Source organism: Podarcis bocagei (assembly GCF_964188305.1).
Source record: "Podarcis bocagei genome assembly, chromosome: 6".
NCBI lineage: Eukaryota > Metazoa > Chordata > Lepidosauria > Squamata > Lacertidae > Podarcis > Podarcis bocagei.
In genome coordinates this window covers 29,729,160-29,751,606 of record NC_138130.1, presented here as the reverse complement: position 1 = coordinate 29,751,606, position 22,447 = coordinate 29,729,160, and the positions used below count along the sequence as shown (strand labels likewise).

The 22,447-nt window shown below is 43.0% G+C and overlaps 1 protein-coding gene across 3 annotated transcripts in view; it reads right to left on the bottom strand.

Annotated features, from left to right (window-relative positions):
• Positions 1-3,880: 3,880 nt before the first annotated feature.
• FHL2 (four and a half LIM domains 2) overlaps positions 3,881-22,447 on the bottom strand; it is a 35,113-nt gene continuing 16,546 nt past the window's right edge. For 2 of the 3 annotated variants that reach the window (XM_081198617.1, XM_081198618.1), the window contains exons 2-6: positions 16,621-16,800; positions 12,205-12,379; positions 6,239-6,408; positions 5,650-5,836; positions 3,881-5,301 (exon numbers count right to left, since the gene is read on the bottom strand). In XM_081198617.1, the coding sequence (XP_081054743.1) occupies positions 5,150-5,301; positions 5,650-5,836; positions 6,239-6,408; positions 12,205-12,379; positions 16,621-16,776 (840 nt within the window). In that variant the 5' untranslated portion in view covers positions 16,777-16,800 and the 3' untranslated portion in view covers positions 3,881-5,149. Of the gene's footprint in view, positions 5,302-5,649; positions 5,837-6,238; positions 6,409-12,204; positions 12,380-16,620; positions 16,801-18,865; positions 18,964-22,447 lie in introns of those variants that run through there. The other variant, XM_081198619.1, reaches the window with a different exon arrangement.

Below are 22,447 nucleotides of genomic sequence, written 5' to 3'. Positions count from 1 at the left end.
TGCAGTCTTTGCTGCTCTCTCTTCAATTCATACTAAAAATACTGGATCCCAAAATAAACCACAACTAGAATCAAAGCTCTGGGCCGCCTGGAGGATACACAGGTAAGTGGCTTCTGTCTCTGCCCTACCCTGTACATGATGTGTTAGGCAGGGCGGCTGAGCAGCCTAAACAAAGCCCCACTGTGCCTCAGGTCCCTTTGGGGCTTCCTCTGCCCTCACCGACATCCTCTTCAGGCTCCAGGGAGGGTCTCCTCATGAGCCACGAGGACTCCAGCATTTTCCTGCCATGTCCGGGTTTGATTGAATTATTAAATTATTTCTCAGTGCCTTGCATATATGTGGTCACAGGTGAGTCGATCAGGGGTGTGGGTGTGTGCCCGTACTTGATTTTTGGCTTGGCTACATTATTCTTTAACGGCATATTTGATCTGCAGAGCCACACATTCTCAGTACTGCAAAACTGGTTTTGGTGTGGCGCATTGTCCTCAATCTTTGCAGGATGCGTTCAAAATAAGCAGGTCCTCGCTGTCTTCCCCATGCTCCAACACCCTGTTTGAAGAGATCTTTTTCAAAAGTCGGCTGCACCGAAGACGAAATGGGTAGTGAACATGGAAGTACAGTGGTACCTTGGGTTACATACGCTTCAGGTTACACGCTCTGCTAACCCAGAAATAGTGCTTCAGGTTAAGAACTTTGCTTCAGGATAAGAACAGAAATCGGGCTAAAGTGGTGCTTCAGGTTAAGAGCAGTTTCAGGTTAAGAACGGACCTCCGGAACGAATTAAGTACTTAACCTGAGGTACCACTGAAGTAAAAAAAATTGCTTTTCACTTTTAAGTCAATGGGATCATTCCCACAGATCCCAGCGCATATCTGTCCTGCAGCCAGCCAAATGAAGCACAAACGATGTGGGTTTTCATATCCCTGTCATGAAGATGGTGAGGAGAAAGCAGTATTCGCAACCCCAAGTACTTGTTCAGAAGATCATTTCTTTGCCCCTGTGTTGCCTTTTCTGATACAGCAATGAGAGATTTTCAAGCATTTTAAGATGATTTGCTTGATACCATTCTAAACAGAGACTGAGTTAGTGGGCTGCACATCGTAAACCTTGTCAATACCCAAGACACATGGTTGCCACCAACAACATCCATTCATTACCATGTTTGATGAAATGCAAAAAGCAGCTGCTACCGATTCATACCATCAAAGAAAGCTGCAGGAGCAGCGCTCTTGGAGTCAGTAAGATGAACTTTGTATTTTTGGACAAGTATAAAAAGGTTTCATCTCATGGTACCTTTCATGCAGAGGCCATGACATATATTGTGGCACACTGCATAGCAAGCATCACATTACATTCCTCTGCAGTAGGAGCTGTAGACTCGTAATCTGGGGAACCAGGTTCGCGTCTCCGCTCCTCCACATGCAGCTGCTGGGTGACCTTGGGCCAGTCACACTTCTCTGAAGTCTCTCAGCCTCACTCACCTCACAGAGTGTTTGTTGTGGGGGAGGAAGGGAAAGGAGAATGTTAGCGCTTTGAGACTCCTGAAGGGAAGTGAAAGGCGGGATATCAACTCTTCTTCTCTCTGAGCCATTGGTACAGAATTTTACTATGTTATCTTAGAACATGGGTAGACACACTAAGGCGCAGGAGCCAGATCCAGCCCAATTGCCTTCTAAATCCGGCCCGCGGACAGTCCAGGAATCAGCATGTTTTTACTTGAGTAGAACGTGTCCTTTTATTTAAAATGCATCTCTGGGTTATTTGCCTGGTGTTTTTAGATGAGTAGAATGTGTGCTATTACTTAAAATGCATCTCTGGGTTATTTGTGGGGCATAGGAATTTGTTCATTTCCCCCCAAAAAATATAGTCCGGCCCACCACAAGTTCTGAGGGACAGTGGACCAGCCCCCTGCTGAAAAAGTTTGCTGATCTCTGTCTTAGAACCTATGCAAGAGGTTAAGTATATACATTCCAGCAACTTCATGAATGGCAACGATCGTGCTGCTTCCCAGAATTGACCTGGGTTCTGCACAGGAGCATGTGAGAGAGGGCAACAAATACCAACGAAGGCTAATGTGAATATGGTCTTTGACACAAAGTAGTTTGGCCAATAGGGGAATCGATTGTAAATGGATTATGACAGTGATCTAAACATTAGCTTATCAGATTATCAGGTTGTCAGTGTCCTGAAGATTTGCTTCTAAATTCTCAACCTCATTAATGTATAAATGGCTATATAACTACTTAAAGGTAACAGTGCAATCCTACACACGTTTGCTTGGTGCTCTTGCCTTGACACTTTTAAAAAGAGCTATAGATTGGTCATAGTAAGGGAACTTCGGTTGTCAGGCTCCGTATAAAGATAACAATTGGAATAATCTCTTGGGTGGGTGAGGTTAAGAGAGATCGGGATTAACGGTATGTATTCCTGGTAGAAAAAGATTCCCTCTGGGGAAAAGAAAGTTGTTAAATAATGTTATGTATGCTTCCATCTGGGAAATAGAAAAAAAAAGAAGATCAAGATTGATTTGGGGTTTCCTTTTCATTATTTGTTTTGTTCTAGAGCCTGCCTTGAATTCCTCAGCAGCAACTGTGTGTATACAGCAGCAGTATATGTGATGAGCAGCTCTCATGACTGGTAGAAATACAGACAGAACTGCTGGGTCAAAGTTTAATATTTGGCTTGGGGAGAGAGATCAAGCTTTTATGGTCTTCTCTTAAGAGTATATATGGATTTTAAATCTGCATTAATCGCTGGAGAGCTTATGTTTTTATTGTAGAAAAGAAACAGCATATGCCAAGAAATGGATTTACATAATTCTTCCCCAAAATTATAATTTGCCTGAAAATACTAACATTATAAATAATTATGCCCTGCACACTTTTTGAGATGTTTTCCCTATATTGTTTGAGAGATCTTAAATCTGAATTAATATCCTGACTGTGTGAAAAGCAGAAAATATTCTGTCACTGGTCCATATACAGTCATACCTCGGGTTACAGACGCTTCAGGTTGCACATTTTTGGGTTGCGCAACATGCCGAACCCGGAAGTACCAGAAAGGGTTACTTCCGGGTTTCGGTGCTCGCGCATGCACATAAATCCTAAATCGAGCTTTGCGCATGCACAGAAACGCCGAATTGCGACCAACGCATGCGCAGACGCAGTGCTGCGGGTTGCAAACGTGCTTCCCGCACAGATCATGTTCGCAACCCAAGCATCCACTGTATACATTTTCTTCGGACCTGTTTTCCAGAGCTGAGATAAAACGAACCCCATGTTTTCGTAAAGCGGACAAACTATCTACCTAATATAATTGGACACAAAGTGAAAATGAATGTACTGCAGTAGCAGGAGCTGACTCCTAGTTACCTTATCCTTAAGCTAGGAAGATAAAGCCTTCTCAAGCCCTACTAATAGTTATGCATAACAGTATAAATCTGAGGAAGCTGCGATCTCATCTGCCTCTTGCTTATTTATGATTTCAGAATCTGTTTTGATCAGCGCCTGAAGTTACTGATTGCGAAAGTATGATGAACAGCAGACACAGGAGCAATATTGTACAAGCACTGCAGCTACACTACTGGAAATACCTGGAACAGGAATGTAGCTGCTCTTAATTTCCATGATTGCCTAATATTTCAGAAAATAAGGGCAATTTTCTGTTTGTACCAGTAGCAGCCAGTGATTGGGCTGTTACTTTCTGAACATGTAATGCTTCTGTTTTTTAATGGCCTCACCGAGATTTGGGGTTTTGTTTTGTTGTTCATATGGATCCATCCTTTTTAAATAAAAGGAGTTTATCCACGCCTTACCTCAAATGCTAACATTTATTGAAAGTTAAGTCTTTAAGATGTCAACTTCACCAAAATACAGCAGACTTCATTAGAAATACGTTTATTACTTCATAAAATACAAGGTGCAATGGAATTTCAAAACGAGTACTAAAAACGAAAAATGTACTTTGCAAAATGGCCTTGCAGTATCATGCAATAATGTGTTGCGGATTCACATCAATTTAAACCTCATGCAGTCTGTTCCTGTGTACATTTATGTCGAAGAACGTCCCAATCAGTTTAATGGGAGTAATTCCAGTGAAAGTATGCATAGAATTGTAGCCTCAAAACCCTTATTTTAAGGCATAACCCAAAACTTTCTATCTAACTTTCTATCACTGATTGAACCAACATACCCTACTTTCAAATTATCACCTACTTGGACATGATGAACATTGATACTTGATCTATCAATACCAAACAGTAGCTCCTGTAATCTTTCCAGAATCCCCAAGTCGAATATGTTATCAGTTTTAAACTACATACATCTTTTGAAGAGAAATTTGCATTGCTAAGAATGTAACAGCCCTGTTGAATCAAAGCAAAGGCCCAGCTACATCAGCACCCTGTGTTGTGTGGTAGCCAAGCAGATTATTATGGGAAGTCCACAAGCAGGGTATGAGCTAAATTAGGGTTGCCATATTTCAAAAAGTGAAAATCCAGACACAGAAGCTGTTGAGCTCTGCTCTTTTTGGCAAAGTTGTTGAGTTTCCCCCCCCCATGAAATCTCAACAACAACAAAAAATGCGTTTTTGAGCTATTTTTTAAATTAAATCTACACTACCAACATGGGCTGCCATGTGTCCAGATTTTCCTGGACATTTAAGCAATTTCCGCCTGGACGCTGCTTAAGGGGGATGAATGCTGGCTATGTCTGGAAAATTCCAGGCTTATGGCAACGCTATCTCAATACCACACTTCCTGTTGTGTTCTCCAGCACCTGGCAGTCAGAGTTCACACTGTCTCTAAACCTGGAGATAATAATCAGCCATCTTCACTGGTAGCTTTTATCCTCTAAATATCTGAGCAACTCACAACTCCGTATTTGAACTGGACTCGATTCATAAATGTATTGCCTAGCAGTCAATGTCAAAACCACCTCCCCACCCTTTTGTCTTTCCCTTCTCTAAAGCATTTCTACAACCTAGAAAAAGAAAAAGAAAAAGAAAAAAAATCCTGATGACTATGTATTGCAGGGGGGGAAACCCAAACACTTTTTTCACTTCTGGTCAAAACCCACAGCTGTCATTGCTTATTTGAGAAAATATATGCACTTGTGAGAGCTGATGGTGGTGGTTTTATTCTTTTCACATTTTAAATGTCCTTCCCACACTCAGGACACAGGATGTCATCCCTCTCTGTGAGGAAACCGCGGCCCACCAACGACAGGGAGCACTTCTTGCAGTTGAAGCAATCGTTGTGCCACTGGCGTTCCTCAAAGGAGATGTACTTGGTTCCTCCAAGTCCTGAAAAGGCAAAACAAGTATTTAAGAAGAAAACACAAGAACACCTTCTGTAAGGTCATTTGGGTCAGATTCCCACATCGTTTCCAGTTGTGAATAAACTTCCTTGGACTTAAACATGTGGGAAAGTTGCATTTAAACACATCATTGACATGACTTTGTCACAGCTGAGTCTGCATGCAGAATTCTAGATTCCTGTCAGTCCCTAGATCAGAGATGAGAAACCTGTGGCCCTCCAGGAAAAGCAGCAAATAAATAAAATGAACGAATGAACTTTATTCTGAACTGATTGATGCTATTTTTGAGGTGCTTTTTTCTGTCTGCAAAGGAAAACGGTAACACGATACTTACCACTGATTGGATTGGTGCATCCTGCACACTTCTTGGCATAGAGGCTGCAGTAGCAGTTCAAACAATAGGCAAACTCATCCCGGGAAGTAAAGCGTTGCCCAGAGAGCTGTTTTTTGCACCCAGTGCACACAAAACACTCCTTGTGCCATGGCTGCTCCCGGTAAGTAATTCCTCCTGTAGTAATTGGCTGTGAAATGAAAAGAAAAATGGGAATGAAAAAGAAAAGAAAAAAGGAATTCCTATTGATTTTGTGCCCCATTTCCATTCACCTTGCAAATCTTTTAAGCAATAGGTAGCAGAACTAGTCTCATGCTTAACCCCTCACACCTTTTCTGCGAAGCCCCTGACAACCTTCTTTGTTCCCGTGTCTTTCTGTCTTTTAGGTAAGCCAAAATACGCATGACTTCAAAGCATTGCACAGCCTGATATAGTTCAATGCTCTGGAACGTGTTGGAGCAAAAGTATATGCATAACTGGATTGCAGTTTTGCTTCGAACTAAAGCAGACAAGTGTGTGTGTGTGTGTGTGTGTGTGTGTGTGTGTGTCGCTTTCGGTTTAATAGTCATTTGCACGAAGCAATAAACAATACCTTCTTGCACTGGACACACTGCATAGCAAACTGCTTTTCGTAGCAGGGCACGCAGAAATTTTGACTGTCTTTGGGAATGAAACTCTTTGTTCCGATTGGCTGTTGGCACCGATGGCAGATAAAGCAGGTCTCATGCCAGCTGTTTCCTTTATATTCCATCTTGCGGGTACCTAGGAGGAGACCACAGCATGAGATTTCTACCTTGGCTTTCAAGCTGCTGTGTAGGGAAAAGGTAAGTAGAAACCGTGTTCCATTTTCCAGTTAGCATATGAGGAGAAGCCGGACACACTTTTAGCAGAAACTTGGGTTTCTGTGGGAGCAGCAAAAGTATAAATTCCTGCAGCTATTACACTCCTCAGATCCATTCTGATGTTTAAGATGTGCAGGAGGGCTGCATGAAGAGCCCCTTTTCGAGTGACTCTCTCAATAGATTATGAAAACAATTCAGGTTGTGGGGCTTTGTGGCCTTTCATCAACATTTACTAGTGGCCTTTGCTCGGGGTGAAACACTCCTTTCTCCTAGTTTTGATTTCCTTCCATCCTTTCCCGTTGTTCCCTTTCTGGGGGCTGGCATCAGTCCCACCTCTCAGCACTGGAGATAGATTCTAGCTTTTTTGGGTTGTGCAAAGTGGAATTTGGCACCTTCATGACCATGTTGATGCAAAATACCAAGACGCCAATGAGACTGGTCCTTTGGTGCTTCTCTCGAGAACTGAGGAGAAGTCAATCTCTTAAAGCTGCTGAGAAAATTTCCAAGTACTGAAGAGACTGCCCTCACCTAAGTGGAAAACCTCACCATGCAGCTCTAGCACAGGGCAACTGGAGATGGCCATTCCCCCCAAACAAGGTCTGAACTCTGTAGCTCCTTCCTGGTTACATTCTGATCCAAATACAACATGCACTTATTGCATCTTATATTTGTATCTTCTCTTTTCTGATTATTGGCTAATGATTACCTAACCCTCTTTTGCCTCTCTGACTTTCTAGGCTCCGTTACAAATGCTTAAAACCAATTTTTCCTCTACAGGTACTTCTGTTTTCCTACTGTCTTCAGCATTTTTCCAGCCCATTTTCTGCCTTAGACAGTTTTGAGTTTGGGTGTAGGACTGAATTAACCCAGCTGTGATGGCCTGGGATTCGGACTCGGAGGCTGAACCTGAGGAATCCCAGCCTGCACAGGATTCCCCGCCTCCAGAACCATCTGAGCCGGGCCTGGCATGAGCCTGAAGGGTCCTCACCTGTGCTGGATCCTCAGGTGCAGGCACCAGCTGAGTCTGCTCTGGCTCCTGAGGTGATGGAGGACCCATTGCCTGCAGGTGCTCCACTCTCAGCCCCATCAGAGGAAACTGAGGTTGCCTCAGGGTCCGGTAACCCTCCAGCCTCTCCTGAGCTGCAGAGGCTCAGGGCAGAGAGGCGGAGGGAACTAAGTTCCCACAGGAGGAGTGCTTGCCTCCAGGCCAGGAGAGGTGAGTCACTTGTGGACCAGGGCTGCCCTATGCCTTAGAGCAGATAAAGCCAGCCAGCCCCAGTCCCAGGTTGCGGGAGCAATATTGTTGGTAGCCTGTTCCTGCCTGCACCCTGTCCTGCTCTCCTGCCAGAGTTCCTGACCTCACCCGACTCCCTGCCTTGGACCCCGCTTCAGCTTTGACGGACAGCCTCCATACCACACCCTCGACCTCGGACTGGACTCGGACCTCGCCACACGGTTAACCCTCCGGACCAGCACACCAGCCCTTCCAAAAAAACAAAAACAAAAAAACCCAACCAACCAAACAAACAAACAACAAAAACACCACCCATTTTGACCCTGGCTGTAAAAAGAGACTTGCTAGAGTAAGTCAAACCAGTTGGGAATGTGTAACCTGGAATATTTGTTCGCAAGCTTTGTGGAAAGGGTTACAACGATAAAAAAATGCAATATTAAAAAACAGTAAAAGCAGATGACAACCAAGAGCACAGAATGTGTTCTAAAATATATCTTGGGTGTCAAAAAGAGGTCAGTGGGGAATCTTCAGCAGATGATGAAAGACACAATAAAGGTGTCAAATGCTCCTTGGGTGGAAAATCCACAGCTTAGAAATTGCTACAGAGAATGTCCTCGCTCAAGCCACACACACCCCGGGTTTCTGAGTGCAATGGAACTACCATGTTCAATGAATGGGCTGTCTGAAAGAGACCATGTTCTGAATTTTTCTCACAAATACAGGAGACATCTCATTTCCACATATGGATTCCCCTAATGTGAGCACATGCTCATTCATTCAGTGGTCGACTTTGGGCTCTCAAACTTCAGTGGTGTCCTATGCAATGCTAAAATCCAGCACAGCATTTTTGTGTGTGTCCCCTGTATCATGGCGCCCACCATGACAGCACTTGGTTGAGCCACCCTAAAACCACTTCCGATTCATTCCCTCTCTGAAAAGAAACCAGAGCAGAAGAAGCCCAGCCAAAACGAAAGAGGAATTTTTGCATTTACGGTAAATATTTCAAGCACACCTCGTGGGGTCTTTGAAAAGCCAATGTTGAAGGGCATCCTAGTTAAATCAACCACATTATTGTTGGGCGGCAGTTTAAAGGCAAAGTGCTATTACCTCTGTATGATTTGCAAGCAGCTTTCAGTGATATTAACATCATTTATCAGATGAGAGAATTTGTCCCTCTTAGAGTAAGCGCTACATTGAAAGAGACTTAAAAAAATTATTAAGTGAGCTCTAATTGGCATAAAAGCAATGTAGCAAATGTGTTAACAGATTATTATCTTGCTCTATGACATTTTAAATGGCTTTTCACATCTTATCAGTTTATTAATGTGCTATATTAATAAAGCTATAATTATGCTACGTTTAGTGCTTTTGTGATTTTTTTTTATTAAAAAAAAAAAAGAATTAGGTAGAGTTGAGATCTAAAGTGTCGATCCCTGAAGGAATGAAAGAGCTGGGTGGCTTCACAAGTTCCCATCTTTGAAGTACTGCTGAGATGTTTTCAGTTCTTATTCCATTCCTACTACGAGGGTATAATTTTATCGCATTCTGTTTGGACCACTGCAACCTGCTTAGATCAGAGATAGCAACAACATCTGCCCACCTACGATGCGCTTGTCAGCGCACATTGTACATGCCAGCAAGAGCTATTATACTACCGCATTTAATATACCACACTGGAAAATCCAGAGCCTGTAGCATCTGCCTTTCCTATGCAGAAAGGGGTCGTGTTTCATTCATTTCCACTATTATATTTATTACATTGCATTGCATGCTGTAAGCACACTGTGCAGACACGCACTATGAAGCTGCATCTGGATGGATTTGTGTGTACAATTATTTTCGTAATTTCTGTTCTGTTTAATTATACGAGGCGATATCTAGAGTTACTCATGCTCAGAGTAGACCTGTTTAAATATATGGGCTTAAAAACATTGATTCCAGTGATTTCTGATGGTAGGATTGGAGGATGACCTCAGTTCAGCAGGGCTACCACCATGGCTTTTTTTTTTCAGACGGAACTTGCCAGAACTCAGTTCTGGCACCTCTCAGGTGGGCACCATTTTAGAAGAACAAGGGAGAAGTTCATGGTGAGTTCTGGCACCTCTTTTTCTATAAAAATAGCACTGGCTACCTTTTCTATAAAAATAGCACTGGCTACCACGGTCCTTTTATCGTTGCCGGACTCTGTGCAGAACAGTTCTGATGGTACAAGATTAGTCTGTGATACATGTGTCCTCAGCTGATTATATATTTTTTAAAAACCCTCACATTTTTAATGCTTTTTTTCTGTGTGTGTCATCTTTTTTATTTTTGGCTGGGGTCTCAAAAGCTGGAAGTGCCCTGGGTCTCTCCAGACCTTTGAGAGGGCCTGCCAACCCCCACCCCTCAATATCTGCTGCCTCACTTTGCCCAGTGGTAGGGCCAGCCCTGCTGCCAGGGACTGGACTGAGGAGGAATGGTGGGGGCCGCCGCCCCTTCTCCTAAACCTTCCCAAGGACAGGAGGACAGCATAGATTTAGAACAGTGGTTTGCAGAAGGTCATAGTTCAGAGGCTGCAGAGAATAGAAGCTGGGAAATACTGGAAGAGGAACAGCAGGAAGAGGAAACACCAGGGGAGAGACAGCTGACAGGCGCAGTGTCCTTTGAAAGCATTCCTGACCCCCCTCCCCATCCTAAGACAAGGCAGGCATTGAGGGTAGCAGAAGAGAAAGCTCAGCGGCAGAAAGCTCATATTAGCCAACGTAGCGGTGACGCAGAATAGTAGAGACGGAGAGAAGAAGAAGAGTTTGGGTTTGATATCCCTCTTTATCACTACCCAAAGGAGTCTCAAAGCAGCTAACATTCTCCTTTCCCTTCCTCCCCCACAACAAACACTCTGTGAGGTGAGTGGGGCTGAGAGACTTCAGAGAAGCGTGACTAGCCCAAGGTCACCCAGCAGCTGCATGTGGAGGAGCAGGGAATCGAACCCGGTTCACCAGATTACGAGTCTACCGCTCTTAATCACTACAACACACTGGCACACTGGAGGGGGTGGGACTTTTCTTGGATCAACACCATTTCTAGAGAGAGACACATTCTTTTGTCTCTCCCTTTGATTGTTGAATAAACTAATTGGTAAGAACTCTTCTTTTATCTGTTTATTTGCTGCCACCGGGGGAGGGAACCTGATTCCCCAAAGCCTGACACCCGCCTGCTAAAGGTGTTTCCTTTTCCTCGTCCCGAATCATGTCATGCAGGTTCCGTTTCAAAAGCAAATGCTAGCAGCCATTTAAAACATGAAAACCAGAGTCCTTGCAGATAATTCCCAGATGATAAAGGGCACCTTTTGTGAACTCTGGGGGTATGCTTTTGGCCAAACACTTGTCCCCCCCCCCTTGCAACTCCCAAATGTGTGGTTTCATTTAAGCCTTGAATCAAGCCTCTGTAATCTCTGCAAGCGCTTTAACACACCACCTAGGACTTTTGCCATTATAGATAGCAGGGTTGGCGGTGGTGGTTGTGGGGAGAGACCTGTAGCTAATGCAAAATTGCAGCGGATTTTGGTCATCTGCTTTGAATGTAGCTGCATAGTTGTGGTTTCTGCTTTCCTCTCTTGTAACCCAAACCTCTCTAATTTTAATGTCATGGCTAATCAAGCATAAAAATTAATTTGAGGATAAGCGACACAAGAGGCAATTCAAAAAGGTTTTGTTTTTTTTTTACTAGTGATCATCTGCTGATTACACATCGACTTCCTGACTCATAAAAAAACTGGTTTTCCCCTGCCTTCTATTTTCAGCACAGCCATCAGACTCTGCCAGCAAAAACACCCGTATCAGCCAAGCTATTGCATTCTATTCAGCAAGTAAAATCATACCACGTTTAATTGGGCTTTGAATCCACGATTCAGGATGTTGGGAGGCTGCTAGTTTGGGGGCAGTGAAACCTGAGCATGAAGCATGCTCAGCTTCCAGGGGTTGAGAGAGTGCCTTTTCTGATTTTCTTATAAAAGCAGATAAACTGCATGCCTTCTGATAGCCCCAGTTAAAAGTCAGAAAGCCAGGGAAAAAACCCCTGCTGCTTAAAAATAATAATTATGTACTTAATTTTCAAAGTATGGAGAATACGTCTTGCCTCCAGGTAAGCTTTTTCATTTATATTAAAATTTATGAAACCTTTATTTTTTTAAAAAAAAGTGACGGGTCTTTGGGTTGGTTCCAGTATTCCTCTGCAATCAATGTAGGGCATTATCTACTTCACAGACTTAAGCAATAGCAACAAACTGATATAATGAGGCACAACCAGCCAAGATTCAGGGATTTCATTATCAAGATCTATCTCCTGCATTTTTAAAATGTTAGAAGCACAAGCCCTTGAGTATCTCCTCCTGCCCCATCACCCTGGCTTACAGAAATGAGATTGTGGAAGAGCCTCGCATTGGTCTTGAATTCGGTCCCCGAAAGACACTCCCATCCCCGTCCTGAAAGCGGACCAAGTCCTAACCTGGCATGATGGTCTTCTTGCACTCGCTACACTTGGAGGAGTATTCATTGGAGTAGCATTCTGTGCAGAGAAGATGTTCTTCTTTTGCTGCGAAAGGTTTGTCCACCAGCGAGTTCTTGCACTGGAAGCAGTGGAAGCAAGTTTCGTGCCAGTGCCGGTCCTTGTAGGACAGATCCTGTAGAAATCCCAAGGCACAAAGGAGGCTTAGTAAAGAGCTTACTAAGAGAAATGGAGGAGAATTTACTCAGACAATGCAAAGTAAGAACTAGGTCAGGGCAGTGGCGTAGCGTGGGTTGTCAGCACCCGGGGCAAGACAAGTAATTTGAGCCCCCTAACCTGGGGCAAAGCAAGTAATTTGCGCCCCCTAACCCCTAACCTGCCGCCGCTGCCAGCTTCTTCTTGCTGCTGCCTAGGCTGGGCTGGTGTGGTTCTCTCCTGCGCTCAGCGCTGTGCTGGGTGGCCGCTGCACTGTCCCTCCCCCAGATAGTCCCTCGCTCTCTCTCCGCACCGCACGCCTGGCACCCACCCCCTCCACAGTGGGCGGCGACCCAGCGGCTCGGATTCGCACAGCCAGCACTGCAGTGAGAGAAAGTGAGTGAGCCAGGTAGGGGCAGAGAGCTGCGAGTGCGAGCACCCCCCCCCCAGATGTTGCGCCCGGTGAGGCCGGCCCCCCTGTACCCCCCACGCTACGCCACTGGGTCAGGGCTACTGAGGTTATTAATATCGCAGTTGGGTGAATAGAAACGGAGTCTTCTTTGAAATAAATATTATCCAGTCCAAATATAGGGTTCAAAAGCTTCACTTACAGAACTTCAAACAATTTAAAACAATTGCAGTTAAGTTCAGCTAGTTGCAGGATTTTGTATACTGCTCCCAGCACACATACTTGCATACCCTTAATGATCTGCCCCCCCAGTTTTTAAGAAAAGTTCGTTTATTATTCCTTATTATAACAAACCAACCAACCCACCAAAGGGGATATTCATTAAAGAGTATTTTAATGGCACACTCCCCCCCCCAAATAAAGCAAATGCAAGCCCTGAAACACAGAATCTGTCACTATCAGAACCGCCCAGTGACTCTCGAGCAAAAGAGTAATATTAATTGTTCGTTTAGCACTGAAAATTCAACAACTTTCCTTTGCAGGAAATTACCTCACATAATCCTGATAGTATCTCTGGAAAGGAATTTTTATGGAAAACAACAACTTGGAGCCAAATGGAATATGTGCAATGTCCCTTCAGCTATCTGAAGAAGTGTGCATGCACACGAAAGCTCATACCAAGAACAAACTTAGTTGGTCTCTAAGGTGCTACTGGACATTTATATATATATATATATATATATATATATATATATATATATATATATATATATATATATATATATATATATATATATATTTCTCCTGCTTTGAAACAATGGCAGTTTGTGAAAGCTTAGGTGTATAAAAACGATCAAGTTCCTTTCTTTGCATTTGCTCTCTTCTGCATTTTTCTTCCTTCTCATTTTCTTTTTGCCTCCCTCTGTTTGTCTACTGAAGTAGTAGCATCTTTTTTTTAAAATACAAAATTCAAGAAAAGAAAGCCCCATCTGATTACTGTTCCCTTGATAGGAATCTTTTAGGGATTTAGTCTTCTAGTTTTCTGCTGAGCTGTGTGGGCAAATAAAACCATACTTCCACATGCAGAAGCTGGCTGAACTGGTCCTTGAATCTTACTTCAGCAATGGTGATGGGATAATGTCCTCCTTTGAACCCGAGGTGGCAGGCTAGTTGGAAGGGGGCAAGACGTGTTGCACATAGCACACACAAGCATGCCCTCCAATGGAGGAGAATGGCAGAGCAGCTTAGGAAGGACAGGCAGGAGGGCTATGGCTACTGCCTCTCAGCTTCTGCCGCCTGAGGCGGTTGCCTCATTTTGCCTAATGGTAGGGCTGGCATAGACTTCCTTGGGACTTAGGTATGCATAACTGAATAAAGGACTTTGAACTTTCAAGGGATTTCAAAATAGTTTGCTGATGAAGACACTTGTAAAGCAAGTTTTGTGTCCTGCAGAAGAGTTTGTGGTATGTAAAGGTAAAGGTAAAGGGACCCTTGACCATTAGGTCCAGTCGTGGCCGACTCGGGGTTGCGGCGCTCATCTCGCTTTATTGGCCAAGGGAGCCGGCGTACAGCTTCCAGATCATGTGGCCAGCATGACTAAGCCACTTCTGGTGAACCAGAGCAGCGCACGGAAACGCCGTTTACTTTCCCGCCGGAGCGGTACCTATTTATCTACTTGCACTTTGAAGTGCTTTCGGACTGTTAGGTTGGCAAGAGCTGGGACCGAGCAATGGGAGCTCACCCCGTCACGGGGATTTGAACTGCTGACCTTCTGATCAGCAAGTCCTAGGCTCTGTGGTTTAACACACAGCACCTTATTCCATGAAGAGTATACACATCAAAACTGATCCATAGTTGATATGGAATGCTGTTGCCACATGATGGGCAAAGTTTATTGCGGCAGTTGCTAAGTGAGGATCACTGAAGTTTAACTGACAGAAAGAGATATTAATCACAAACACATCTTTGTTATTCTCTCCTGTTAAGTCACTCTTGTCAGCTTCTGTGTGTACATGTGAGTTTCAAGTGGGAATATGTGTGTACATATTTTTTTCTTATCTATAGCAATATATTCCTAATCCTTCACCAGGGAAAAAACAACCACCACCAATCTTCTGGCTATCAAGTACTTTATCTGTCCTTGCAGAAAGTCTTGTTTTTCGTTTTGTTAAAAAAAAATACCACACAGATCTGATAACACCTACACCCCCCAAATCCATCAGTCTGGGTTGAAAAGTTCAGCTGATTAATTCCATGCTCTGAAATTTGTTGGAGCTTAGTCAAGTTTAGGGATTCTTGAATGTCAACACATTCAAAGTCCCCAAGGGATGGAAAAGATCTTAGAAGTAGACTCACCAAAGAAACTGCTGCCCTCTTTCTGCTGGGCAACTCGGAGAATCTTTGCACATGTATGTTTAGCAGGGATGGGAAGAAATTAGACTAGGTTGGCATTTCCATGAGAAACTGCCTAACTCACACACTTTTAAACCAATACACAAATCAAAACACAACTATCCTCCAAAATTCGCACTTCTTTGAATTTTGAAGTGAAATTTATCCAACGAGAAAATGTGTGCAAAAATGCATTAAAAATGTATAGGATTTTAGAAATTTGTTTGCAAAATTGTGCATATTAGCCAAAGTTCCATAAAAATGTGTGTATTAGGATAAATTCACAATAAAGTGCTGATTATTATTATTATTAATCATTTATTGCTACAGAGAACTGAATTTAAGTCTGGAAAAATGAGAAATTGAGAGAAACCAAAACTGTGTTATTGAAAAAAGAAGAAGACTTGAGGCCAACCAAAGGAGATGTGGAAGATCTGTGATTAGATCATCTGAGATGTTCATGTTTACCTTAAAGCAGTCAATGGATGTTCCAGTTTTGATTGGCTCAGTAAGTGCTGGAAGAGGGAGGGTTTCAACCTTTCCCCCAAAACTGTTTTCCTGATCTATATCATCACTCCAAAGCTGCTCTTAGATGAGCAGTAGGGAACAGAGTCTCTATACTCCCCCAGCACCTAAGGCAGGCATAGGCAAACTTGGTCCTCCAGATGTTTTGGGACTACAATTCCCATCATCCCTGACCACTGGTCCTGTTAGCTAGGGATGATGAGAGTTGTAGTCCCAAAACATCTGGAGGGCCGACTTTGCCTATGCCTGACCTAAGGCTAATAGCTTTAGGGATGATTTTGAACACAGACAGTGGCACAAGAGGAAAAATTCTAGAACTCAGCACTACCGGAGCCCAATGCTTGATGAAGGAAAGACCGACTTTCCCAAAAAATATTATCTTAGGGTGCTTCCAGACATAGACTTAATATTGTGAATGGGTCACTGGCAACTGCTATTTTTAAATTATCAGATTTCCCTAATCCATATGTAGATTGGACTGGAAAGAAACATGGGTTGGTGTTGTGATGCCAAAGGCGTTGTAGGGATGCTATGAAAAGTTTGTGTACATGAGCAATAGAAATCCCAAAATAAACAAGATCCATCTAAAAGCATCCTTAGAGTAGGAGAGATGTGAAGTAAAGACCAGATGCCACAAATAAATTTCTATTTAAAATGTGGCATTAGTAGTAGCAGCAGCAGCATTAGCAGCAGTAGTTGTGATTGTGGTGGTAGCAGTGGTATTGTTTGATTTTGAATGTGGACTTTATCTTCTATTTGTACATTCCTTTTTGCTGGGATCTGCAAACTGCTGAAATAGGAAGCGCTGCATAAAACACAAATAAATAAAATGCACACAGTAATGCAATTAATTGTGATCCAAGAACGAGGCCAGTTGAAATGTGCATCCAAAGTACCTTGCAGTCGCAGCCAATTGGCTTTTTGCATTCCTCGCATGTGTTGGAGTACAGGCTGTCGTAGCACTTGATGCAGTAGGGGCTGTCCTCCCTCAAAATGTACTTCTTGCCAAACAGTGTCTCCTTGCAGTAGTGGCAGTCAAAGCGCTCTGTCATTTTGACATCTAGGATTCTGCCTGCCTGTCAACAAGAAAACAAGCAGCTTTGGATTAAAAACCAGGGCTTTTTTCCAGCAGGAACTCACCGGAACTCAGTCCCGGCACCTCTCAGGTGGGCGCCATTGCCACCCTAAGAGAATGAGGGAGGTGTTCTTGGTGAGTTCCGGCACCTCTTTTTCTAGAAAAATAGCACTGATAAACATGGTGTCTCCTTGAATGTCAGAGAGAGAAAGGTCTGTTTTGTTGTGAGGTGTCATTTGCTTATCATATTTGTATCCCACCATCCTGCCCAGGAGTTATGGGGTTGGCAAAATGTGGTTATTCCACCTAAAAGAGGTATATTAGAGGGACAGATCACCCAAAGCCATGCCATGAGCTAAGCAGGTATAAACTCTCTGGTTCAAACCGATCACATTGTATGTACCCCTACCCTAGCCCTCAGTTTGGTCTTTCACGTCAAATTGTTAGTTTCCTTTATTTTAGGCAACCTGCTGAATCCACTGTAGTGGTGCATAAACAAATAAGAAAATGCCTGATGCATCTTCTTCCCAGAACTTGGTCTCCCTCATACTATTTATCATGCAGGCAGACATAGGCCCTATCTCCTCCATGGGTTCAAAGCATGATGCTGTGAAGCGTCAGAGGCATTGAGAGGTGCTAAGAGTTGTTAGGAGACCCCCCTATTCCCCTCACAGAGCTACAATTCTCAGTGTGGTTTAACAGCCAATTCCTCTTCCCAGGGAACCTCTCAGTACAACCTTCACAGAGCTACAAGTCCCAGAACCCTAAACAAACTACAGTTCCCAGGATTCTTTGGGGGGAATCACATGCTTCAAATGAGCTTCAAACGAATAGTGTGGATGTGACAAGAAGTTATTTCCATGCCGCCATGCAGGGGTGCCAACTTGAATAAAATACTGGGGGATCCCAGGTAAGCCCCACCCTGCACAAGTGATCACATGACATACTGCACACACAATATTTGAATGACAATGCCCATCAACTTTATGGGGAGTGCCGAAAGGACCTCAGCCCCTAGGAGTTGTATACGTTTGTGGTTTGTATTTGCATTGCTGATGTTGTTAAAATTGATGGGGTTTGGTTCATGGAGGCGTTATGTCAGTGGAGCTGCCTCCATGTGGTTGGTTGTGAGAGGTTCCTTGCAGTGCTGAATGGTCAAGAGAACTGGTTTTTAAATGTGCAACAGGAAATGCAGGTGAGGTCTCTCTCTCTGTGTGTGTGTCTGTCTGTCTGTCTGTCTGTCTGTCTCTCTGCTAGTAGCAGCCCACACATTTCAAGTGCGTTCAAGAAGCCTTATTCCTGCATGCAAATATAACACATAGCATTCCTTGGACAGTGTCACCAATTCGAGATCACATGAGGGAGTGCTGGAAAAAAAATCCTTGCACTCAAAGAACAAAGGGAGGCAGCTAGGCTAAACCTATGCTTGCTTTATATACACAGGGAGGTTTTGTCACATGGGGAAAAAATGAAATATATAACTCTTCCCTCCCACCTGCAGGCTGTAGTAGACACCAGTTCAGGAAGGTCCGTACTATAATTTCTGCAGGGTTGGATAGGTTTTGATTCTGAAATATTTCTGAACTAAACCCCAACTATTTTAACTATTGTGTGGGAAATTTTTTCGAAAACATATATCATGCTCTCGTTAGCATTATAGTAAAATATGAAAATATGCCCTCTCTGTATTCCTATAACAATCCCAGAAACATTATAACACACAAGGGAAATATACAAATAAATTCCTTCCTGTAGCACCTTAAAGACCAACTAAGTTAGTTCTTGGTATAAGCTTTCGTGTGCATGCACACTTCTTCAGATACACAGGAAATATAGAAATATAGGGAAATATAGAAATTCCATGGCAGCCGTACTCTTTTAATTTGCCTTGGAGAAAAAGCAGATCTTAAGCACACCACACACAAAGACACACACACAATTTTCTCTGTTTTCTGCTGTATTAAGTAAGTAAGAAGGATATTGTTTACAGTCCCCAGGGAAGAAGGCTGGGTCCTAACCAAGCACATTTACTGAAGAGTACCCCCACTGAACATAATTAGACTTACCTCCAAGTAAACATGTGTATGATTACACTGTAATAACAGGGCACTCTTGAGTTTGACCCTTCATAATTCCCCTGAGGCAAGTATGGTACACTTATGCGAACTTCTGCACCAAAAAGCAGATTTAATAAAAGAAAAAGCTGTTGAAACCAGAGGCAAAAAGCTTCAGTAAAAATGATGGCATGGAGTTTAGATGCCGACAATAGGCGACCACAGAACTTGAAGCAGGACAGGAGCTATGGGGGTCAATCACCAGTTCCCTCCTCCTTGTCGGGGCATTGATTTGAAAAGACAACTTGCTGCATGTAATTTGAGTCAAGGAATCAGGTAATGTCAGGTAATTTCCAGATGCTCATTCACCGTGATTTGTTTGCACAAAGCTTGCAGGGAGGTTAGATGGTGTTGGTTATTTATGTAGCATTCATACTGATCTGCTTGTGGGGAGCTTTTTTTTAATAAAAAAAAATATTCATACAATTTACAGAGGTACCTCAGGTTAAGAACTTAATTTGTTCTGGAGATCCGTTCTTAACCTGAAACTGTTCTTAACCTGAGGTACCACTTTAGTTAATGGGGCTTCCCGCTGCTGCCGCACCGCCACCACACAATTTCCGTTCTCATCCTGAAGCAAAGTTCTTAACCCGAGGTACTATTTCTGGGTTAGCAGAGTCTGTAACCTGAAGCATCTGTAACCTGAAGCGTCTGTAACCCGAGGTACCACTGTATATACCGCTTGATTGATGACATTGCATCATGCAAGCGTTATATCCCAGTTTCCAGCGCATCGTCTCACTGCTTCCCTTACCGCAAGAAGTCCAATTCTGAGGGGAAATTTTTGAGGGGGAAACCCTCAAATTTCCAAGTATGGGATGGTCTCTTGCCCCAACAAACCACCAGAAAGCTCCCAGCCCTGTGGCATTCCCTGAATTTGGTCAGGTTTGCTCTTCATTACGTTTGTCATCTCTTCCTGCACCTACCTCCTCTAAGCATTTGCCTGCCTTTGGACCTCAGTGCCAGACAGGGCTTTTTTCAGTTAGAACTCACCACAACTCAGTTCTGGCACCTCTCAGGTGGGCGCCATTGCCATTCTAAGAGAACAAGGGAGGTATTCATGGTGAGTTCCGGCACCTCTTTTTCTAGTAAAATAGCACTGGTGCCAGACATTGTCCAAACACCTTTCTTGTTGCGATACTCTCAGGGAAGTATCAGGCCAGAAAGGGAGCTGTGTGAATTTCAGATGTACACTGGTACCTCTGGTTAAGAACTTAATTCGTTCTGGCGGTCCGTTCTTAACCTGAAACAGTTCTTAACCTGAGGTACCACTTTAGCTAATGGGGCTTCCTGCTGCTGCCGCACCGCCACCACACAATTTCTGTTCTCATCCTGAAGCAAAGTTCTTACTATTTCTGGGTTAGCAGAGTCTGTAACCTGAAGCGTCTGTAACCAGAGGTACCACTGTATCAGTGTGTTTTTAACTTAAATAGAAAGCAGGATTAGAATAGGAAAATGGGGAGGGGGGTTAACTCATACTACCGACACTGCATTGCTGAGGAAAATTTTCCCCATGTTGCCATTAGTCCAAGGAGTTAAATCACAGTCCCAGTAATTATCTCCCAGGTCCCTCTATTTAGGATTTGTCATTTTTTTTTAAAAAAAAGATCAGATATGTTGCAGTTGTGGCCTCATAGTTCATGAGACTGACAGACTAGTGTACAATTCTATGCAGGAATGTAGTTTTTCTTCACAGTTATTTTGGGGTTCTGTTTTGTTTTACTGGTGTGAGCCTATTGTAAGGCATTCATTATTTGTGCCCAATGTACAACCCCCACCCCCCACCCCCGGCACTCCTCTTTGTTTTCCTTCTTGAAAGAAAGGAAGATTTGTATCTGGAACATTTTGCAGACATAAATCCACGCAGGAAGAGGTGTTTGGAAAGGATTTTTGTTATTGTTTCAAAAGCTGTAAAGATTTACAAGGTCCTCTTTTTGTTACAGCCTAGCAAAACTGAACTACCGGGAGTAGCTCATTTTTCAGTCCCCTACCAGTTTGTTGGCACAAACATTGCCTCTCATTGCTTCGCGAGAACTTTATGTCCTCCTTCCAAGAACTCTAATCCATTTTCCGATCAAAGCTACAAATCCCTGCAAACAAGAATGGAATGAAGAGAGTGGAAAATAAGAAAAGATAGTATGTGTGTTTTTAGATAGATAGATGATAGATAGACAGATAGATGATAGATGATAGATAGATAGATAGATGATAGATAGATAGATGATAGATAGATAGATAGATAGATAGATAGATAGATAGATAGATGATAGATAAATGATAGATAGATAGATGATAGACAGACAGATGATAGATATGGATAGATAGAGGATATAGATAGATGATAGATAGATGATAGATATGGATAGATAGATGATATAGATAGATGATAGATAGATAGATAGATAGATAGATAGATAGATGATAGATAGATGATAGATAGATAGATAAATGATAGATGATAGATGATAGATAGATATAGATAGATATAGATAGATATAGATAGATATAGATAGATATAGATAGATTAGATAGATAGATAGATGATAGATAGATAGATAGATAGATAGATGATAGACAGACAGATGATAGATATGGATAGATAGATAGATAGATAGATAGATAGATAAATAGATAGATAGATGATAGATAGATAGATGATAGATGATAGATAGATAGATAGATAGATAGATAGATAGATAGATAGATAGATAGATAGATAGATAGATATAGATGATAGATAGATAGATGATAGATATATCGATCCCTCTATCTGTAGAGTAGTTAGCAGGGTGCAGATGCAAACATGCAAATGTTTTTCACAATTTTCCATGTCACACTTTTGTGGGGGGGAAATGTATAGACTTTTAATATCTCTTCACTCCTCAGAACAGTCAGTATCCCAGAACCCCAGCCCTGCACAATCCATCATATTTCCATCTCTACTTAGGAGCAATGAAACTAAGCTGCTTCAGCCAAAGTTCAGGTGGTTTGCCTATCTTGCCGCACTGTGTCATTTCTGGCTAGCCGTGACTCTCAAAGGTCCTGGGTTCAAGAGAGGCCTTTCCCATCACTTGCTCTTTTGTCCTTTCGGCTAGAGATGTTGAGGATTGAACCTGGAATTTTCTGCATGCAAGGAATTGGCTTCTCCCCCCTCGCAAGATGGACCCTGGGAGGTTAGAGGGTGCTTTGGGGCTCAGGTGGTTCTCATTATAAGGGGCAACTTTACACCTGGTTCCAAAGCATCCAGGGATTTCAAAAGAATTTAGAACTGGGCCCGGAAACAGCTGCTTGTATTAAACCAGTGATAGGAAACCCTTTTCAGTTCAAGGGCCACATTTTCTTGGGTGCAACCATGCGGGGGCCACACACCAATGTTGTGTAGGACGAGAGGTCAAAAATGGGTGGCACCAGAGGTAAAAGGTGGACAAAGCAATGGATGTGGCTGTTTCCTTTGCATTGTGAGCTACGTGCCAAACACGCAAAAGCCAGAGGTTTCTGCATGCACAACTCTTCATCCTATACCCAGGCAAGCAA